The sequence below is a fragment of the Oncorhynchus clarkii genome, chromosome 20 (genome assembly GCF_045791955.1).
Source record: "Oncorhynchus clarkii lewisi isolate Uvic-CL-2024 chromosome 20, UVic_Ocla_1.0, whole genome shotgun sequence".
Taxonomy (NCBI): Eukaryota; Metazoa; Chordata; class Actinopteri; order Salmoniformes; family Salmonidae; genus Oncorhynchus; species Oncorhynchus clarkii.
In genome coordinates, this window is record NC_092166.1 from 87,921,379 (window position 1) to 87,944,797 (window position 23,419).

Here is a 23,419-nt window from a genome sequence, read left to right on the forward strand (position 1 = left end):
CACCCCCACGTCTCCGCGAGGAACGAAACGGTGTCGGAGCGTGTTAGGAGCCACCCTCACATCTCCGCGAGGAACGAAACGGTGCCGGAGCGTGTTAGGAACCACCCTCGCGTTTCCGTGAGGTGCCTTTTTTATTGTTTTCCCTTTTTGTGAGGAAAACAATGTGCTCCACTGTATATCTACAGTCTCCATAGTGTAGACCCCTGAACTAGGCAACCTGCCACCCCACCCCCTTACCTGGAGGTAAGTCCTGGTCCTGCAGCTCCCCTCCCAGACTGCTTACCTGGGGGTAAGTCCTGGTCCAGACTCTCCACCTCCACCGTACTGCTTTCTGTCTCACTGTGACCCGGAAGGGGGTTGGGGTGTCCTGGGGTCAGGGGGTTGGGGTGTCCTGGGGTCAGGGGGTTGGGGTGTCCTGGAGTCAGGGGGTTGGGGTGTCCTGGAGTCAGGGGGTTGGGGTGTCCTGGGGTCAGAGGGTTGGGGTGTCCTGGGGTCAACCCCATAGTCAGGGGGTTGGGGTGTCCTGGAGTCAGGGGGTTGGCGTGTCCTGGAGTCAGGGGGTTGGGGTGTCCTGGGGTCAGGGGGTTGGGGTGTCCTGGAGTCAGGGGGTTGGGGTGTCCTGGGGTCAGGGGGTTGGGGTGTCCTGGGGTCAGGGGGTTGGGGTATCCTGGGGTCAGGGGGTTGGGGTGTCCTGGAGTTACGGTGTTGGGGTGTCCTGGGGTCAGGGGGTTGGTGTGTCCTGGAGTCAACCCCAGAGTCAGGGGGTTGGGGTGTCCTGGTGTCAGGGGATTGGGGTGTCCTGGTGTCAGGGGATTGGGGTGTCCTGGGGTCAGGGGGTTGGGGTGTCCTGGGGTCAACCCCAGATTCAGGGGGTTGGGGTGTCCTGGAGTCCGGGGGTTGGGGTATCCTGGAGTCAGGGGGTCAGAGGAGGGGGTTTTACACAGTGCAGGGGTCCCTGTGGAGGGGGGAGGAGAGGAGGGCTGAGTCCAGTTTGAACCAGTCCCAGAGCTTTGCGCAATGGCCCCACTACTAATACCTTCCATGGAGGGGGACTCTGGGGTTGTAGGAGGGGTGTTGAGGACTGAGTTAGAGCCGCTGGGGGGGAACTCCTCCTGCTCACTCCTCCTATCCTTCTCCTTGTTCTCCTCTGAGGTCCCAGGGTCCTCCCTCTCCGGGCCTCTTCCTGCCTCGTCTCCATCCCCGTTCCGCTCCCCCTTGCTCTCCCTCTCCTCCAGGCCTGATGAGAAGGACTGGGCCGTTCCAGGGGGAGGAGGGGAGTTAGCAGCCTCTGTGTCGGAGTCAGAGAACAGCTCCTTCAGGGTCTTCTTGGGCCACTGGGCCTGAATACTGGACCACACATCCTTCTGGCCCTTGGTGCGCCCCCCACCCACCTGCCTCTCCCTCTCATCCGCTGTAGCAGCCATCTTGGCCCTCTTCTCAGGAATATCCCAGAATCCCGCAGGGCGGGCGCCACTGCCACTCCCGCCTCCTTTGTCGGTCTTGTCCTTCATGCCGTTGTACTTTTTGGAGGGGGAAGGTTTGGATTTTGGACAGGAACTGGGTTGCTCTCTCTCTCGGTCGGTCTCTGATTGGTTGGGATCAGTGGGAGGTGGTGCTCCTCCCTCATCGTCTGAGCTGCTACCAGAAGAGCCTCCTCCTGCTGGTCCGCCTCTCTCTTCCCCTGGCCCTCCTCTTCCTCCTCTCTCCTCCCCTGGCCCTCCTCCTCCTCTCTCCTCCCCTGGCCCTCCTCCTTCTCCTCCTCCTCTCTCCTCCCCTGGCCCTCCTCCTTCTCCTCCTCCTCTCTCCTCCCCTCCTCCTCCTTCTCTCTCCTCCCCTCCTCCTCTCTCCCTGGCCTTCCTGGGGTCTCTCGACAGCCAGTCAGCGTTCCTGATGCTCCGGGTGGGGAGCTTGGTTTTGGACAGGGGTCCTTTAGGGGTGCGTTCCGACCGCTCCCGGGTTGCTCCCTCTGACTTCCTCTTCCTCGAGGCAGAGCTACCCGGCCCCTCCCTCTCACCCTCAAACACTGGTTGGCTTCGCCATTTCACCGCCTCCGGGGTATCTTTGTTGATTGGTTCTTGGCCATTTCCTGCAATCAATGGGGTTTTGAGGACATCGGTAAAGGTGGCACCCTCCCAGTGGTCTAAGGCGTGAGGTGGTTCAGGCGGAACCCCCTTTCTGAGATGTTCTGGGTTACCCCCCTTTCTGAGATGTTCTGGGGTACCCCCGTTTCTGAGATGTTCTGGGGTACCCCCCTTTCTGAGATGTTCTGAGGTACCCCCCTTTCTGACATGTTCTGGGGTACACCCCTTTCTGAGACCGCAGCGCCCCCCTGGACAGTCATCTTCGTCTTCACAATCACCCTCCTCATCCTGGTGATCAATGTCATCTGTTGAACTATCTGAGGCTGAAAGGAAACAACAACATGGTTTTCATATCACATACTATACTAGCAGTCAGTCTAGGAGACTTGAAAAAGAGTTGTTTGGAATTAAATACATTCCTAATCTATTAATGGCTTAAGACTCTTTTTCATTACAAACAACTCTTTTTCATTCCAAACAACTCTTTCATTCCAAACAACTATTTTTCATTCCAAACAACTATTTTTCATTCCAAAGGCATTGGAGTCACTACACTTGAACAAGAAAAATACCCTTGCCCTCAAAGTACCCTTAAACAAGTAAGGGTTCAAATACATTTAGATGGATGGAATTTCATGAGTTTTCCATGACTTCTCAATTACTTTTAACAGAATTTCCATGACCAACAATTGGAGGCGTCTATGTATGTACTGTGCTTTCGGAAAGTATTCTGACCCCTTCACTTTTTCCAGTTTTTGTTACGTTACAGCCTTATTCTAAAATGGATTACATCGTTTTTTCCCTCATCAATCTACACACAATATCCCATAATGACGAAGCAAAAACTGTTTTTTAGAAATCAAATGTATTTAAAAAAAAATAAAAAACATCAGAAAGTATTCAAACCCTTTACTCAGTACTTTGCTAAAGCATCTTTTTGGCAGTGATTACAGCCTCATGTCTTTTTGGGTATGAAGCTACTGTTGGGGAATAATCAGAATTGGTTGGGTAACATAGATAAGATGTTCTATTTTCATGATATGCTTATGAGTTATTTCTCATAAAAATGTATTTTGTTGTACTATAGTGGTGGCCATGGGCAGTTATCTGTTCTATGTCAAGACTAAGTTGCATGGGCCGCAGAGAGGGGAGAGGTCAAGGTGTCATCATGTGTAAACATATATTTTGCTCCACTGTGTCTGTGCCAGTCACTCCCTACTTTTCCCATCGGGGAGAGGAGGATGGCAGTGTCTGGAATCATTCTATGCTCCCTCTTTTGTTGCTCCTATCTTGACCTATAGCCCCACTCTCCTCTCCGTGAGCTTGTTCAGGATTGGTTGTATTTAGAATTGGTTGTATCTAAACGACAATTTGATATATATCATAGGGTGGGGGTAATGTCTTGGTACCATTTTGTACCAAGGACGAGATAAGAGCTTTGTTTAGGAGACCAAACTGAACGATCATTTATAGCCAACTCTGTCTGACTAGGGGATATTCCTCTGAAGTAAAATCTTTCTTTGTGTAAGTTCCTAAGACCTGTGTTTTGTCATGTCGTCTTGAGAGGGGGTGGATCTTTGCTATAAAGGAACCCATTTGCCATTATGTTGAGCACTCAACTTTTCATTAGAGATACTGAACTGTTGAAAGTCAAAATGCTATTGCAAAAGCTTAATTATTATTAAAGGTGAAGATTAAGCATAACTCTGACTCGTGTGTGTGATTTGCTCTCTCATCATTTGGTAATTAAGGAAATTTCCACGACACTACAAGCTTGGCACACCTGTATTTGAAGAGTTTCTCCCATTCTTCTCTGCACATCCTCTCAAGCTCTGTCAAGTTGAATGGGGAGTGTCGCTGCCCAGCTTTTTTCAGGTCTCTCCAGAGACGTTCGATCGGGTTTAAGTCTGGGCTCTAGCTGGGTCACTCAAGGACATTCAGAGACTTGTCCTGAAGCCACTCCTGCATTGTCTTGTCTGTGTGCTTAAGGTTCTTGTCCTGTTGGAAGGTGAACCTTTGCCCCAGTCAGGTCCAGAGCGCTCTGGAGCAGGTTTCATCAAGGATCTCTCTGTACTTTGCTCCGTTCATCTTTCCATCTATCCTGAAAAGTCTTCCAGTACCTGCTGCTGAAAAAAATCCCCACAGCATGATGCTGCCACCACCATGCTTCACCGTAGGGATGCTGCCACCACCATGCTTCACCGTAGGGATGCTGCCACCACCATGCTTCACCGTAGGAATGGTCCAAGGTTTCTTCCAGATGTGACGCTTGGCCTTCAGGCCAAAGAGTTCAATCTTGGTTTCATCAGAGAAGAGAATCTTGTTTCTCATGATCTGAGAGTCATTTTTGTGCCTTTTGGCAAACTCCAAGCGGGCTGTCATGTGCCTTTTACTGAGAAGTGTCTTCCATCTGGCCACTCTACCATAAAGGCCTGATTGGTGGAGTGCTACAGAGATGGTTGTCCTTCTGGAAGGTTCTCCCATCTCCACAGAGGAACTCTGGAGCTCTGTCACAGTGATCATCAGGTTCTTGGTCACCTCCCTGACTAAGGCCCTTCTCCCCCAATTGCTCAGTTTGGCTGGGCGGCCAGCTCTAGGAAGAGTCTTGGTGGCTCCAAACTTCTTCCATTTAAGAATGATGGAGGTCACTGTGTTTACTGGGGACCTTCAATGCTGCAGAAATTTTTTGGTACCCTCCCCAGATCTGTGCCTCAACTCAATTCTGTCTCAGAGCTCTACAGACAATTCATTTGACCTCATGGCTTGATTTCTGCTCTGACATGCACTGACTACTGTGAGACCTTTTTATAGACAGGTGTGTGCCTTTCCAAATCATGTCCAATCAATTGAATTTACCACAGGTGGACTCCAATCACATTGTAGAAACATCTCAAGGATGGTCAATGGAAGCAGGATGCACCTGAGCTTCATTTTGACTCTCAAATCAAAGGGTCTGAATGTTATTTCTGTTTTTATTTTTTAATGATGTGCAAACATTTCTAAAAACCTGTTTTTGCTTCGTCATTATTGGTATTGTGTGTAGATTGAGGAAAACAATTAATTTAATATATTTTAGAGTAAAGCAGTAATGAAATAAACTGTGGAAAAAAGGAATACTTTCTGATTGAACCGTATAAAAGTGTAATGTGGAAAACTGTTCTCTAATCCCCCTGTACTCATGTCTGTCATTGAACAAAGTAGAATACCTGTTAGGCTACTGTATAAAAGTAGGGATGCACCGATATAACAAAGTAGAATACCTGTTAGGCTACTGTATAAAAGTAGGGATGCACCGATATATCGGTGAACATATCGGAATCGGACGACAGTAGCTAAAAATGCAAACATCGTTATGGGCCAACGTCTAGTTTAACGGCGACGTGCAAAGCTGACGTGTATACCTATAAAACATATATAATGTATATATCTATATAATAATATATAAAACCTATATAATATATATATCTATATAATAATATATAAAACCTATATAATGTATATATCTATATAATAATATATAAAACCTATATAATGTATATATCTATATAATAATATATAAAACCTATATAATGTATATATCTATATAATAATATATAAAACATATATAATGTATATATCAAATCAAATCTATTTATATAGCCCTTCGTACATCAGCTGATATCTCAAAGTGCTGTACAGAAACCCATCCTAAAACCCCAAACAGCAAGCAATAATATATAAAACCTATATAATGTATATATCTATATAATAATATATAAAACCTATATAATGTATATATCTATATAATAATATATAAAACCTATATAATGTATATATCTATATAATAATATATAAAACCTATATAATGTATATATCTATATAATAATATATAAAACCTATATAATGTATATATCTATATAATAATATATAAAACCTATATAATGTAGGTACATGACGTAAAATATAGCGCTACATGTGCAGCACAGCATTCGGGATTGGGATATTATTTTTGATGATATATTATATCATTTTTGCGCTAGTTGGCTGTACCTTTCCTTCATAGCTTGTTCTCCATTTTCTTTTAAAATAGGGAGCCAATTAGTTTTCAGCGCTTTTCTTTCCATGACTGATCAAACTTGCTTTCTCGTCACTCTCTTGTCCTTCCGCAGCAAAATGCCAATATTTGGCTAACGATTATGCCCCAGGAGAGTTTAACTTGATGGAGAAACTTGTTTCCCAAACCTACGATGGTGCTGCTGTAATGAAATGTATCTGCTATTTGTATTTACAGCTAAATCCCCTCCTGTTCCCTAAGAGGTGATGACCACTTCAGCTAAATCCCCTCCTGTTCCCTAAGAGGTGATGACCACTTCAGGTAAATCCCCTCCGTTTCCCTAAGAGGTGATGACCACTTCAGCCAAGTCCCCTCCTGTTCCCTAAGAGGTGATGACCACTTCAGCCAAGTCCCCTCCTGTTCCCTAAGAGGTGATGACCACTTCAGCTAAATCCCCTCCTGTTCCCTAAGAGGTGATGACCACTTCAGGTAAGTCCCCTCCTGTTCCCTAAGAGGTGATGACCACTTCAGCCAAGTCCCCCCCTGTTCCCTAAGAGGTGATGACCACTTCAGCCAAGTCCCCTCCTGTTCCCTAAGAGGTGATGACCACTTCAGGTAAATCCCCTCCGTTTCCCTAAGAGGTGATGACCACTTCAGCCAAGTCCCCTCCTGTTCCCTAAGAGGTGATGACCACTTCAGGTAAGTCCCCTCCTGTTCCCTAAGAGGTGATGACCACTTCAGCTAAATCCCCTCCTGTTCCCTAAGAGGTGATGACCACTTCAGGTAAGTCCCCTCCTGTTCCCTAAGAGGTGATGACCACTTCAGCCAAGTCCCCCCCTGTTCCCTAAGAGGTGATGACCACTTCAGCCAAGTCCCCTCCTGTTCCCTAAGAGGTGATGACCACTTCAGGTAAGTCCCCTCCTGTTCCCTAAGAGGTGATGACCACTTCAGCTAAATCCCCTCCTGTTCCCTAAGAGGTGATGACCACTTCAGGTAAGTCCCCTCCTGTTCCCTAAGAGGTGATGACCACTTCAGCCAAGTCCCCCCCTGTTCCCTAAGAGGTGATGACCACTTCAGCCAAGTCCCCTCCTGTTCCCTAAGAGGTGATGACCACTTCAGGTAAATCCCCTCCGTTTCCCTAAGAGGTGATGACCACTTCAGCCAAGTCCCCTCCTGTTCCCTAAGAGGTGATGACCACTTCAGGTAAGTCCCCTCCTGTTCCCTAAGAGGTGATGACCACTTCAGCTAAATCCCCTCCTGTTCCCTAAGAGGTGATGACCACTTCAGCCAAGTCCCCCCCTGTTCCCTAAGAGGTGATGACCACTTCAGCCAAGTCCCCTCCTGTTCCCTAAGAGGTGATGACCACTTCAGGTAAATCTCCTCCTGTTCCCTAAGAGGTGATGACCACTTCAGGTAAGTCACCTCCTGTTCCCTAAGAGGTGATGACCACTTCAGGTAAGTCCCCTCCTGTTCCCTAAGAGGTGATGACCACTTCAGCCAAGTCCCCTCCTGTTCTCTAAGAGGTTATGACCACTTCAGCTAAGTCCCCTCCTGTTCTCTAAGAGGTGATGACCACTTCAGGTAAGTCCCCTCCTGTTCCCTAAGAGGTGATGACCACTTCAGCCAAGTCCCCTCCTGTTCCCTAAGAGGTGATGACCACTTCAGCCAAGTCCCCTCCTGTTCCCTAAGAGGTGATGACCACTCCACTACCAGTGTCAACTCTCTCCTGATATGAACTGAAGCCATGTCTCATGGACCCTCTCATCCATTGGATGTTTGAGCACTGAGCAGCCCTGTCCATTTTCTGTCATTACTGTATGTGGTGTCAATCACATTACACAACAATTTGATTATAAGCCTTGCTTGGACCAACTCATTCTTAGCTCTTTTGTCTATCTCTGTCGTGTTACTGTTTCTTGTCTTCCCAGTCCTGTCCTGTCGTCAGTGGAAGAGTTCAGCTCGTCTCCAACTCCATCCATCCATGATGAGCCTGTCCTGCACTGATGCCACAACCCATCATGGACTTAAGCCTCAACTCATGCTTCATTCAATCACTGCTGCGTAGCCCTCTCATTCCCATTTCCCATAATATTGTATTATAAATGTCTTTATTAAATATTTTAGGTTAAAACAATGTCTTTGACAATTTCTCCCCACAAAAAAATGTTTCTCCATTAACCAGCCTCCAATGCTTGCAGGCCATTGAGTATAGAAGTGATTTCAAAAGAATGCATAGTCCGTTGGTTCTCACCGTCCTCCATCTTGGAGAAGACATGGAGCTCGTGGGCCAAGCCGGGACATGAGCCATAGCCAGGGCCGAGGAGTTTGGAGGAGGGGCGGGGGACACGTAGGTTGTTGGGGGACGGACTCCCCAGGTCCTGGTTCAGTCGTTCCAGGCGGTTGCGCTCTCTCTCCGCTTTGTTCTGGGAGGGCAGGAAGACCATGTTAAGGGCTCCAGAGTAATGTTCTGTATCTTGTGGTAACCTCATGTCATCTTCATAGACAGAAACACAACTGTTTCTTCAGTAAATTCATTTGAAATGGCTACAGTTAAAGTTTACATACAGTGGGGCAAAAAAGTATTTAGTCAGCCACCAATTGTGCAAGTTCTCCCACTTAAAAAGATGAGAGGCCTGTAATTTTCATCATAGGTACACTTCAACTTTGACAGACAAAATGAGGGGAAAAAAATCCAGAAAATCACATTGCAGGAATTTTTATGAATTTATTTTTTATGGTGGAAAATAAGTATTTGGTCAATAACAAAAGTTTATCTCAATACTATGTTATATACCCTTTGTTGGCAATGAAAGAGGTCAAACGTTTTCTGTAAACCTTCACAAGGTTTTCACACACTGTTGCTGGTATTTTGGCCCATTCCTCCATGCAGATCTCCTCTAGAGCAATGATGTTTTGGGGCTGTTGCTGGGCAACACGGACTTTCAACTCCCTCCAAAGATTTTCTATGGGGTTGAGATCTGGAGACTGGCTGGGCCACTCCAGGACCTTGAAATGCTTCATACGAAGCCACTCCTTCGTTGCCCGGGCGGTGTGTTTGGGATCATTGTCATGCTGAAAGACCCAGCCACGTTTCATCTTCAATGCCCTTGCTGATGGAAGGAGGTTTTCACTCAAAATCTCACGATACATGGCCCCATTCATTCTTTCCTTTACACGGATCAGTTGTCCTGGTCCCTTTGCAGAAAAACAGCCCCAAAGCATGATGTTTCCACCCCCATGCTTCACAGTAGGTATGGTGTTCTTTGGATGCAACTCCGCATTCTTTGTCCTCCAAACACGACGAGTTTAGTTTTTACCAAAAAGTTATATTTTGGTTTCATCTGACCATATGACATTCTCCCAATTTTCTTCTGGATCATCCAAATGCTCTCTAGCAAACTTCAGACGGGCCTGGACATTTACTGGCTTAAGCAGGGCGACACTTCTGGCACTGCAGGATTTGAGTCCCTGGCGGTGTAGTGTGTTACTGATGGTAGGCTTTGTTACTTTCGTCCCAGCTCTCTGCAGGTCATTCACTAACCCCCGTGTGGTTCTGGGATTTTTGCTCATCGTTCTTGTGATCATTTTGGCCCCACGGGGTGAGATTTTGCGTGGAGCCCCAGATCGAGGGAGATTATCAGTGGTCTTGTATGTCTTCCATTTCCTAATAATTGCTCCCACAGTTGATTTCTTCAAACCAAGCTGCTTACCTATTGCAGATTCAGTCTTCCCAACCTGGTGCAGGTCTACAATTTTGTTTCTGGTGTCCTTTGACAGCTCTTTGGTCTTGGCCTATAGTGGAGTTTGGAGTGTGACTGTTTGAGGTTGTGGACAGGTGTATTTTATACTGATAACAAGTTCAAACAGGTGCCATTAATATAGGTAACAAGTGGAGGACAGAGGAGCCTCTTAAATAAGAAGTTACAGGTCTGTGAGAGCCAGAAATCTTGCTTGTTTGTAGGTGACCAAATACTTATTTTCCACCATAATTTGCAAAAAAATTCATTAAAAATCCTACAATGTGATTTTCTGGATTTTTTTTCACATTTTGTCTGTCATAGTTTAAGTGTACCTATGATGGAAATTACAGGCCTCTCTCATCCTTTTAAGTGGGAGAACTTGCACAATTGGTGGCTGACTAAATACTTTTTTGCCTCACTGTATACCTAAGCCAACTACATTTAAACTCAGTTTTTCACAATTCCTGACATTTAATCCTAGTAAAAATTCCCTGTCTTAGGTCAGTTAGGATCACACTTTATTTTAAGAATGTGAAATTTCAGAATAATAGAAGAGAGAATTATTTATTTCAGCTTTTAATTCTTTCATCACATTCCCAGTGGGTCAGAAGTTTACATACACTCAATTAGTATTTGGTAGCATTGCTTTTAAATTGGTTAACTTGGATCAAACGTTTTGGGTAGCCTTCCACAAGCTTCCCACAATAAGTTGGGTGAATTTTGGCCCATTCCTCCAGACAGAGCTGGTGTAACTGAGTCAGGTTTCTAGGCCTTCTTGCTCACACACTTTTTCAGGTCTGCCCACACATTTCCTATAGGATTGAGGTCAGGGCTTTATAATGGCCACTCCAATACCTTGACATTGCTGTCCTTAAGCCATTTTGCCACAACTTTGGAAGTATGCTTGGGGTCATTGTCCATTTGGAAGACCCATTTGCAACCAAGCTTTAACTTCCTGACTGATGTCTTGAGATGTTGCTTCAATATATCCACATAATTTTCTATCCTCATGATGCTATCTATTTTGAGAAGTGCACCAGTCCCTCCTGCAGCAAAGCACCCCCAGAACATGATGCTGCCACCCCCGTGCTTCATGGTTGGGATGGTGTTCTTCGGCTTGCAAGCTTCCCCCTTTTTCTTCCAAACATAACAATGGTCATTATGGCCAAACAGTTATTTTTTTTGTTTCATCAGACCAGAGGACATTTCTCCAAAAAGTACGATCTTTGTCCCCATGTGCAGTTGCAAACTGTAGTCTTGCTTTTTTATGGCGGTTTTGGAGCAGTGGCTTCTTCCTTGCTGAGTGGCCTTTCAGGATATGTTGATACAGGACTCGTTTTACTGTGGATACAGATACTTTTGTACCTGTTTCCTCCAGCATCTTCATAAGGTCCTGTGCTGTTGTTCTGGGATTGATTTGCACTTTTAACACCAAAGTACGTTCATCTCTAGGAGACAGAACACGTCTCCTTCCTGAGCGGTATGACGGCTGCGTGGTCTCATGGTGTTTATACTTGCATACTATTGTTTGTACAGATCAACGTGGTACCTTCAGGCGTTTGGAAGTTGCTCCCAAGGATGAACCAGACCTTTGGAGGTCTACAATTTTGTTTCTGAGGTCTTGGCTGATTTATTTTGATTTTCCCATGACATCAAGCAAAGAGCCACTGAGTTTGAAGGTAGGCCTTGAAATACATCCACAGGTACACCTCCAATTGACTCGAATGATGTCAATTAGCCCATCAGAAGCTTCTAAAGCCATGACATAATTTTCTGGAATTGTCCAAGCTGTTTAAAGGCACAGTCAACTTAGTGTATGTAAACTTCTGACCCACTGGAATTGTGAAAAAATCTGTCTAAACAATTGTTGGAAAAATTACTTGTGTCATGCACAAAGTATATGTCCTTACCAACTTGCCAAAACTATAGTTTGTTAACAAGACATTTGTAGAGTGGTTGAAAAACTAGTTTTAATGACTTCAACCTAAGTGTATGTAAACTTCTGACTGCAACTGTATATGCAAAAGAGTATTACATTTTTTTTTTATTAATATTTATCCTACCTTTATTTTCTTGCGATGCTTGATCTTCTGAACATTCTTATTGGCCGGACGGACAATCTTGTCGGCTTTGACCCACTCATCATATCTAACGGGAGAGATGGACACAAAGGGTCAATCACAGGTCAAAAGTAACGTGTATATAGCTCATATCCCAAATGGCACCCTATTCCCTATATAGTGCACTACTTTTGACAAACACTCTATGGGATTCCCTATAGGCCCTGGTCAAAAGTGGTGCACTACATAGGGAGCCTAACAAGTATTATCACAGAGACATTCAGCCCTCTATCATCTGCCTGACAAACCAACACCCCACTGACCACACAGACATTCAACCCTCTATCGTCTGCCTGACAAACCAACACCTCACTGACCACACAGACATTCAATCCTCTATCGTCTGTCTGACAAACCAACACCCCACTGACCACACAGACATTCAACCCTCTATCGTCTGCCTGACAAACCAACACCCCACTGACCACACAGACATTCAACCCTCTATCGTCTGCCTGACAAACCAACACCTCACTGACCACACAGACATTCAACCCTCTATCGTCTGTCTGACAAACCAACACCCCACTGACCACACAGACATTCAACCCTCTATCGTCTGCCTGACAAACCAACACCTCACTGACCACACAGACATTCAACCCTCTATCGTCTGTCTGACAAACCAACACCCCACTGACCACACAGACATTCAACCCTCTATCGTCTGTCTGACAAACCAACACCCCACTGACCACACAGACATTCAACCCTCTATCGTCTGTCTGACAAACCAACACCCCACTGACCACACAGACATTCAACCCTCTATCGTCTGACAAACCAACACCCCACTGACCACACAGACATTCAACCCTCTATCGTCTGCCTGACAAACCAACACCCCACTGACCACACAGACATTCAACCCTCTATCGTCTGCCTGACAAACCAACACCCCACTGACCACACAGACATTCAACCCTCTATCGTCTGCCTGACAAACCAACACCTCACTGACCACACAGACATTCAACCCTCTATCGTCTGTCTGACAAACCAACACCCCACTGACCACACAGACATTCAACCCTCTATCGTCTGCCTGACAAACCAACACCTCACTGACCACACAGACATTCAATCCTCTATCGTCTGACAAACCAACACCCCACTGACCACACAGACATTCAACCCTCTATCGTCTGCCTGACAAACCAACACCCCACTGACCACACAGACATTCAACCCTCTATCGTCTGTCTGACAAACCAACACCCCACTGACCACACAGACATTCAACCCTCTATCGTCTGCCTGACAAACCAACACCTCACTGACCACACAGACATTCAACCCTCTATCGTCTGTCTGACAAACCAACACCCCACTGACCACACAGACATTCAACCCTCTATCGTCTGCCTGACAAACCAACACCTCACTGACCACACAGACATTCAATCCTCTATCGTCTGCCTGACAAACCAACACCCCACTGACCACACAGACATTCAACCCTCTATCGTCTGTCTGACAAACCAACACCCCACTGACCACACAGACATTCAACCCTCTATCGTCTGTCTGACAATCCAACACCCCACTGACCACACAGACATTCAACCCTCTATCGTCTGCCTGACAAACCAACACCCCACTGACCACACAGACATTCAACCCTCTATCGTCTGACAAACCAACACCCCACTGACCACACAGACATTCAACCCTCTATCGTCTGTCTGACAAACCAACACCCCACTGACCACACAGACATTCAACCCTCTATCGTCTGACAAACCAACACCCCACTGACCACACAGACATTCAACCCTCTATCGTCTGCCTGACAAACCAACACACCACTGACCACACAGACATTCAACCCTCTATCGTCTGTCTGACCCCCACTTTAGTCAAACAGGATCCAGATCTAACAGAAAGAGACCCAAAATGATATCATGAAATAAGGTTTTCTTAATGAAGATAAACCCACATTATATTATGGAATAACAGAAGATTAATGCAGATAAACCCACATTATATTATGGAATAACAGAAGATTAATGCAGATAAACCCACATTACATTATGGAATAACAGAACATTAATGCAGATAAACCCACATTACATTATGGAATAACAGAACATTAATGCAGATAAACCCACATTACATTATGGAATAACAGAACATTAATGAAGATAAATCCACATTATTTTATGGAAGAAGACAACATTAATGAAGATAAATCCACATTAGGATAAAATACCAACCACAGAAATGAATTCAAAAGAACCTACTTATCTTGGGTCTACAGACCGATACTACCCAGAGATACTACTTCAGTCTACAGACCGTTACTACCCAGAGATACTACTTAACGTCAGTCTACAGACTGTTACTACCCAGAGATACTACTTAACTTCAGTCTACAGACCGATACTACCCAGAGATAATACTTAACTTCAGTCTACAGACCGATACTACCCAGAGATACTACTTCAGTCTACAGATCGTTACTACCCAGAGATACTACTTAACTTCAGTCTACAGACCGTTACTACCCAGAGATACTACTTAACTTCAGTCTACAGACCGTTACTACCCAGAGATACTACTTAACTTCAGTCTACAGACCGATACTACCCAGAGATAATACTTAACTTCAGTCTACAGACCGATACTACCCAGAGATACTACTTCAGTCTACAGACCGTTACTACCCAGAGATACTACTTAACGTCAGTCTACAGACCGATACTACTCAGAGATACTACTTAACTTCAGTCTACAGAACGATACTATCCAGGGATACTACTTAACTTCAGTCTACAGACCGATACTACCCAGAGATACTACTTAACGTCAGTCTACAGAACGATACTATCCGGAGGTACTACTTAACGTCAGTCTACAGACCGATACTACCCAGAGATACTACTTAACGTCAGTCTACAGACCAATACTACTTAACGTCAGTCTACAGACCGCTACTACTCAGAGATACTACTTAACGTCAGTCTACAGACCGATACTACTTAACGTCAGTCTACAGACCGATACTACCCAGAGATACTACTTAACTTCAGTCTACAGAACGATACTATCCAGGGATACTACTTAACGTCAGTCTACAGACCGTTACTACCCAGAGATACTACTTAACGTCAGTCTACAGACCGATGCTACTTAACGTCAGTCTACAGACCGATACTACCCAGAGATACTACTTAACGTCCATCTACAGACCGATACTACCCAGAGATACTACTTAAGTACCTACAGAAAGGAATGAAAGTCTTCCAACCTCACACCAGAAGACAACGTAACGCAGAGAGAAGAGCTTCTGCTCAACCAGTTTTGGAACTCAGCCACAAAACGGCAGTAAGACAATGACATCACTACATCCGTCTCACTGTGAAAAGCTCCCATCTGCTGTGTGTGTCTCATAATCCCCTTAGGTATGCCAACTCTACTTCTATATAGTAACACTGTACTACCCTGTCTCTGGCCCAGGGGGGAGAGGTGAGTATAGCAACACTTTAATACCACATTCAAACTATAGGGCCCGCCCTGGGGCGGCAGGGTAGCCTAGTGGTTAGCGCGTTGCATAGTAACCGGAAGGAGGAGTTACTTAGTGGTAGTGGCTAGTTAAATAAAGGTCAAATAACATTTAAATTAAATAAATAAAAAAAACAAATCATATCCAGTGCGATTCCAGCAACTATGGTGGATGGGTAACCAGGCCAGCCCAGTTCATCCCAGGCTCGGTTTGGCCATATAGTAGGAACCAGGCTGGCCTTTCAGAGTGACTGAGGTATACATATAAACGTTGTATTATTCTAAGGCTCTGTGACAAGGCTTACGGCCATCCACAGTACACTGAGAAACTTTCATATGGTTACATCTGTCCTGTCGAGAGACTACTTAGACAAACAGTGGGGGGACAGGCAGACGGACCAGCAAGGGACAGAAACTTTAGAATGTCAACCGTGTTATTATCATGTTACTGATTGACCCAATTCTCGATTTCGGCCAGTAGATGGCGACAGTGTAAAAAGACATTAGTCCTGATAAAGAGGGACTGTGTTCGATTAGATGGATAATAATCAGAGTATCTACTGTATTATTACTATGAGGAACATACCCATTTAAATAGTCATCCAATCAAAGCCAAATTATCTATTTGTTTTAGAAGAGGATAGATAGGCTGTAAAATAATGGTTGTTAGGTGAAAGTTCATATTCCCCAGGGCTGTGTGTCCTGCTAGTCTTACCTGACGTTCCAGCCACACCTCTCCACTAATATATATTAAACTAGTAGTGGTCAGGTGATAAATATATTGAGGTGAAAGGTCATATTCCCCAAGGCTGTGTGTCCTGCTAATCTTACCTGACGTTCCAGCCACAGTAGTGAACCAGGTAGAGCACCTCTCCCCCCTCCACGTCAGCCTCTTTCACAGTGGCCTGGTACGTCTTCAGGCTGCGACCGCACCCATACCTCACCTGCACCTTCATCCCCGGGGGGTAACACTCAAACTCCTCCCCTTCCTCCCCCAGATCCTCATCACCACCATCGCCCTCCCGACTGCAGCTCTCATCCCTGAAACCAATGAAACACATTTCAGCTTCCTGTTCACTTCCTGGACCTAGGCTTCCCATAATGCACAACAACCACAACCCCCACACCCACTTTCACAACCTGGCAGTAGGTGGAACAACAACAATCCCCTGGCCCTTGGACTGTGTTAACCCAAAACCTCCAAGACACTACCACTAAAAAACCTACCTAGCCTCCACAACCTCCAAGACACTACTAATAAATAACCCTCCTATTCTCATCAACCACCAAGCCACTACTACTAAATTACCCCCGAAGACTCCAAGCCACTAATACTAACTAAGCCCACCAAACCACTACTACTACATAACCCCCAAGCCTCCTCAACCTCCAAGCCACTACTTCTAAAATCACCCCCTAGACTCCAAGCCATTACTACTAAATAACCCCAAGCCTCCTCAACCTCCAAGCCACTACTACTAAATAACCCCCCTAGCCTCCAAGTCACTAATACTAACTAACCCCCCCCAAGCCACTACTACTAAATAACCCTGTAGCCTCCAAGCCACTACTACTAAATAACCCACCTAGCCTCCAAGCCACTAATACTAACTAACCCCCCCAAGCCACGACTACTAAATAACCCTGTAGCCTCCGAGCCACTACTACTAAATAACCCCCCTAGTCTCCAAGCCACGACTACTAAATAACCCTGTAGCTTCCAAGCCACGACTACTAAATAACCCCCCTAGCCTCCAAGCCACTACTACTAAATTACCCCCCCCAAGCCACTACTACTAAATAACCCCCGCCAGCCTCCAAGCCACTACTACTAAATACCCCCCCTAACCTCCAAGCCACTACTACTAAATAACCCCCTAGCCTCCAAGCCACTACTACTAAATAACCCCCCTAGCCTCCAAGCCACTACTACTAAATAACCCCCATAGCCTCCAAGCCACAACTACGAAATAACCCCCATAGCCTCCAAGCCACTACTACTAAATAACACCCACAAGCCACTACTACTAAATAACCCTGTAGCCACCAAGCCACTACTACGAAATAACCGCCATAGCCCCCAAGCCACTACTAATAAATAACCCCGCCCAGCCTCCAAGCCACTACTACTAAATGACCCCCCCCCCAAGCCACTACTACTAAATAACCCCACCAGCCTCCAAGCCACTAGAACTAAATAACCCCCCTAATCTCCAAGTCACTACTACTAAATAACCCCCTAGCCTCCAAGCCACTACTACTAAATAACCCCCTAGCCTCCAAGCCACTACTACTAAATAACCCCCTAGCCTCCAAGCCACTACTACTAAATAACCCCCCTAGCCTCCAAGCCACTACTACTAAATAACCCCCTAGCCTCCAAGCCACTACTACTAAATGACCCCCCCAAGCCACGACTACTAAATAACCCCCTTAGCCTCCAAGCCACTACTACTAAATAACCCCCCCCCAGTCTCCAAGCCACTACTACTAAATAACCCTGTAGCCTCCAAGCCAATACTACTAAATATCCATGTAGCCTCCAAGCCACTACTACTAAATAACCTCCGTAGCCTCCAAGCCACTACTACTAAATAACCTCCGTAGCCTCCAAGCCACTACTACTAAATAACCCTGTAGCCTCCAAGCCATGACTACTAAATAACCCCCCTAGCCTCCAAGCCACTACTACTAAATAACCCTGTAGCCTCCAAGCCACGACTACTAAATAACCCCCCTAGCCTCCAAGCCACTACTACTAAATAACCCTGTAGCCTCCAAGCCACTACTACTAAATAACCCTGTAGCCTCCAAGCCACTACTACTAAATAACCCTGTAGCCTCCAAGCCACGACTACTAAATAACCCCCCTAGCCTCCAAGCCACTACTACTAAATAACCCTGTAGCCTCCAAGCCACTACTACTAAATAACCCTGTAGCCTCCAAGCCCATACTACTAAATAACCCCCCTAGCCTCCAAGCCACTACTACTAAATAACCCCCCCCAGTCTCCAAGCCACTACTACTAAATAACCCTGTAGCCTCCAAGCCACTACTACTAAATATCCATGTAGCCTCCAAGCCACTACTACTAAATAACCTCCGTAGCCTCCAAGCCACTACTACTAAATAACCTCCCTAGCCTCCAAGCCACTACTACTAAATAACCCTGTAGCCTCCAAGCCACCACTACTAAATAACCCTGTAGCCTCCAAGCCACTACTACTAAATAACCCTGTAGCCTCCAAACCACGACTACTAAATAACCCCCCTAGCCTCCAAGCCACTACTACTAAATAACCCTGTAGCCTCCAAGCCACTACTACTAAATAACCCTGTAGCCTACAACCCACTACTACTAAATAACCCCCCTAGCCTCCAAGCCACTACTACTAAATAACACCCCCTAGCCTCCAAGCCACTACTACTAAATGACCCCAACAAGCCAATACTACTAAAAACCCCCCTAGCCTCCAAGCCACGACTACTAAATAACCCCCCTAGCTTCCAAGCCACTACTACAAAATAACCCCCCTAGCCTCCAAGCCACTACTACTAAATAACCCTGTAGCCACAAAGCCACTACTACTAAATAACCCTGTAGCCACCAAGCCACGACTCCTAAAAAACCCTGTATCCACCAAGCCACTACTACTAAATAACCTCCCTAGACTCCAAACCACTACTACTAAATAACCCCCCTAGCTTCCAAGCCACTACTACTAAATAACCCCCCTAGCCACGACTACTAAATAACCCTGTAGCCTCCAAGCCACGACTACTAAATAACCCTGTAGCCACCAAGCCACTACTACTAAATAACCCTGTAGCCACCAAGCCACTACTACAAAAGAACCCCCCTAGCCTCCAAGCCACTACTACTAAATAACCCTGTAGCCACCAAGCCACGACTACTAAATAACCCCCCTAGCCACTACTACTAAATAACCCTGTAGCCTCCAAGCCACAACTACTACATAACCCCCCTAGCCTCCAAGCCACAACTACTAAATAACAACCCCTAGCCTCCAAGCCACTACTACTAAATAACCCCCCTAGCCTCCAAGCCACTACTACTAAATGACCCCCCCAAGCCACTACTACTAAACCCCCCCCTAAGCCTCCGCGCCACGACTACTAAATAACCCCCATAGCCTCCAAGCCACTACTACTAAATAACCCCCCTAGCCTCCAAGCCACTACTACTAAATAACCCTGTAGCCACCAAGCCACGACTACTAAATAACCCCCCTAGCTTCCAAGCCACTACTACTAAATTACCCCCCCAAGCCACTACTACTAAAAACCCCCCCTAGCCTCCAAGCCACGACTACTAAATAACCCCCCTAGCCTCTAAGCCACTACTACTAAACCCCCCCCCCCTTAGCCTCCAAGCCACTACTACAAAATAACCCCCCTAGCCTCCAAGCCACTACTACTAAATAACCCTGTAGCCTACAAGCCATGACTACTAAATAACCTCCCTAGCCTCCAAGCCACTACTACTAAATAACCCTGTAGCCACCAAGCCACGACTACAAAATAACCCCCCTAGCCTACAAGCCACTACTACTAAATAACCCTGTAGCCACCAAGCCACTACTACTAAAAAAAAACCTAGCCTCCAAGCCACTACTACTAAATAACCCTGTTATCTCCGAGCCACTACTACTAAATAACCCTGTAGCCACCAAGCCACGACTACAAAATAACCCCCCTAGCCTACAAGCCACTACTACTAAATAACCCTGTAGCCACCAAGCCACTACTACTAAAAAAAAACCTAGCCTCCAAGCCACTACTACTACATAACCCTGTAGCCACCGAGCCACGACTACTAAATAACCCCCATAGCCTCCAAGCCACTACTACTAAATAACCCTGTAGCCTCCAAGCCACTACTACTAAATAACCCTGTAGCCGCCAAGCCACCACTACTAAATAACCCTGCAGCCTCCAAGCCACCATTACTAAATAACCCTGTAGCCTCCAAGCCACTACTACTAAATAACCCTGCAGACTCCAAGCCACTACTACTAAATAACCCTGCAGCCTCCAAGCCACTACTACTAAATAACCCTGTAGCCACCAAGCCACGACTACTAAATAATCCCCCTAGCCTCCAAGCCACTACTACTAAATAACCCTGTAGCCTCCAAGCCACTACTACTAAAAAACAAAACTAGCCTCCAAGCCACTACTACTAAATAACCCTGCAGCCTCCAAGCCACCACTACTAAATAACCCCCCTAGCCTCCAAGCCACTACTACTAAATAACCCTGTAGCCGCCAAGCCACCACTACTAAATAACCCTGCAGCCTCCAAGCCACCACTACTAAATAACCCTGTAGCCTCCAAGCCACTACTACTAAATAACCCTGCAGACTCCAAGCCACTACTACTAAATAACCCTGCAGCCTCCAAGCCACTACTACTAAATAACCCTGCAGCCTCCAAGCCACTACTACTAAATACCCCCCATAGCCTCCAAGCCACTACTACTAATTAACCCTGTAGCCACCAAGCCACTACTACTAAATAACCCCCCTAGTCTCCAAGCCACTACTACTAAATAACCCTGTAGCCACCAAGCCACTACTACTAAATAACCCCCCTAGTCTCCAAGCCACTACTACTAAATACCCCCCATAGCCTCCAAGCCACTACTACTAAATAACCCTGTAGCCACCAAGCCACTACTACTAAATAACCCCCCTAGTCTCCAAGCCACTACTACTAAATAACCCCCATAGCCTCCAAGCCACTACTACTAAATAACCCCCCTAGCCTCCAAGCCACTACTACTAAATAACCCTGTAGCCACCAAGCCACGACTACTAAATAACCCCCCTAGCTTCCAAGCCACTACTACTAAATTACCCCCCCAAGCCACTACTACTAAAAACCCCCCCTAGCCTCCAAGCCACGACTACTAAATAACCCCCTAGCCTCTAAGCCACTACTACTAAACCCCCCCCCCTTAGCCTCCAAGCCACTACTACAAAATAACCCCCCTAGCCTCCAAGCCACTACTACTAAATAACCCTGTAGCCTACAAGCCATGACTACTAAATAACCTCCCTAGCCTCCAAGCCACTACTACTAAATAACCCTGTAGCCACCAAGCCACGACTACAAAATAACCCCCCTAGCCTACAAGCCACTACTACTAAATAACCCTGTAGCCACCAAGCCACTACTACTAAAAAAAAACCTAGCCTCCAAGCCACTACTACTAAATAACCCTGTTATCTCCGAGCCACTACTACTAAATAACCCTGTAGCCACCAAGCCACGACTACAAAATAACCCCCCTAGCCTACAAGCCACTACTACTAAATAACCCTGTAGCCACCAAGCCACTACTACTAAAAAAAAACCTAGCCTCCAAGCCACTACTACTACATAACCCTGTAGCCACCGAGCCACGACTACTAAATAACCCCCATAGCCTCCAAGCCACTACTACTAAATAACCCTGTAGCCTCCAAGCCACTACTACTAAATAACCCTGTAGCCGCCAAGCCACCACTACTAAATAACCCTGCAGCCTCCAAGCCACCACTACTAAATAACCCTGTAGCCTCCAAGCCACTACTACTAAATAACCCTGCAGACTCCAAGCCACTACTACTAAATAACCCTGCAGCCTCCAAGCCACTACTACTAAATAACCCTGTAGCCACCAAGCCACGACTACTAAATAATCCCCCTAGCCTCCAAGCCACTACTACTAAATAACCCTGTAGCCTCCAAGCCACTACTACTAAAAAACAAAACTAGCCTCCAAGCCACTACTACTAAATAACCCTGCAGCCTCCAAGCCACCACTACTAAATAACCCCCCTAGCCTCCAAGCCACTACTACTAAATAACCCTGTAGCCGCCAAGCCACCACTACTAAATAACCCTGCAGCCTCCAAGCCACCACTACTAAATAACCCTGTAGCCTCCAAGCCACTACTACTAAATAACCCTGCAGACTCCAAGCCACTACTACTAAATAACCCTGCAGCCTCCAAGCCACTACTACTAAATAACCCTGCAGCCTCCAAGCCACTACTACTAAATACCCCCCATAGCCTCCAAGCCACTACTACTAATTAACCCTGTAGCCACCAAGCCACTACTACTAAATAACCCCCCTAGTCTCCAAGCCACTACTACTAAATAACCCTGTAGCCACCAAGCCACTACTACTAAATAACCCCCCTAGTCTCCAAGCCACTACTACTAAATACCCCCCATAGCCTCCAAGCCACTACTACTAAATAACCCTGTAGCCACCAAGCCACTACTACTAAATAACCCCCCTAGTCTCCAAGCCACTACTACTAAATAACCCCCCTAGTCTCCAAGCCACTACTACTAAATAACCCTGTAGCCTCCTGAATTTCTTACAGAAAATTTCAGAGATCATAATGGCGACAGTATTGAGCATTAAATAAATACTACTATCCCACAAACACTTCCTCATGAAAACTATATATAATCTAGCCTTGTTCTGGTCCTCTGTGGACTTCCACGACATCTCGGCCACTGAACCCTTCATCCACACCACATAAACATCACTCATTGACCTGAGGTTTTAGTTGAGTTGTAGTAGGTAGGACAGCCACAAGGGGGTGGTATAGTACAAAGTAAGTGCTGGAGAGAGGGGAGGGGTGGTGGGAAGGGTTTCAGGACACTGAGGCAGATTATGCAGGTTGGCACAGCAATGCACAGCTAAGCGGCACAGCAATTTGAGGCTGTTGCAGAGTGCAGACACAGTAGTAACGTGAGACAGGAAGTACAAACAAGATATCCAAATCCAGGTTAGCTCACACAACCTCACCAGCCTGGTCCCAGATCTGTTGTCTCCTTCTATAGCCTGGTCCCAGATCTGTGGTCTCGTTCTATAGCCTGGTCCCAGATCTGTGGTCTCCTAATATAGCCTGGT

At 46.1% G+C, this 23,419-nt stretch overlaps 1 protein-coding gene across 1 annotated transcript in view; it reads right to left on the bottom strand.

Moving 5' to 3' along the window:
* The window catches only part of LOC139377191 (AT-rich interactive domain-containing protein 4B-like), a 186,776-nt gene that overhangs the window by 42,942 nt on the left and 120,415 nt on the right, over nt 1–23,419 (bottom strand). Inside the window, exons 17-20 of the mRNA XM_071120192.1 lie at nt 16,310–16,519; nt 11,918–12,002; nt 8,366–8,537; nt 284–2,404 (exon numbers count right to left, since the gene is read on the bottom strand). Of these exons, the coding sequence (XP_070976293.1) occupies nt 284–2,404; nt 8,366–8,537; nt 11,918–12,002; nt 16,310–16,519 (2,588 nt within the window). The remainder of the gene's footprint in view (nt 1–283; nt 2,405–8,365; nt 8,538–11,917; nt 12,003–16,309; nt 16,520–23,419) is intronic.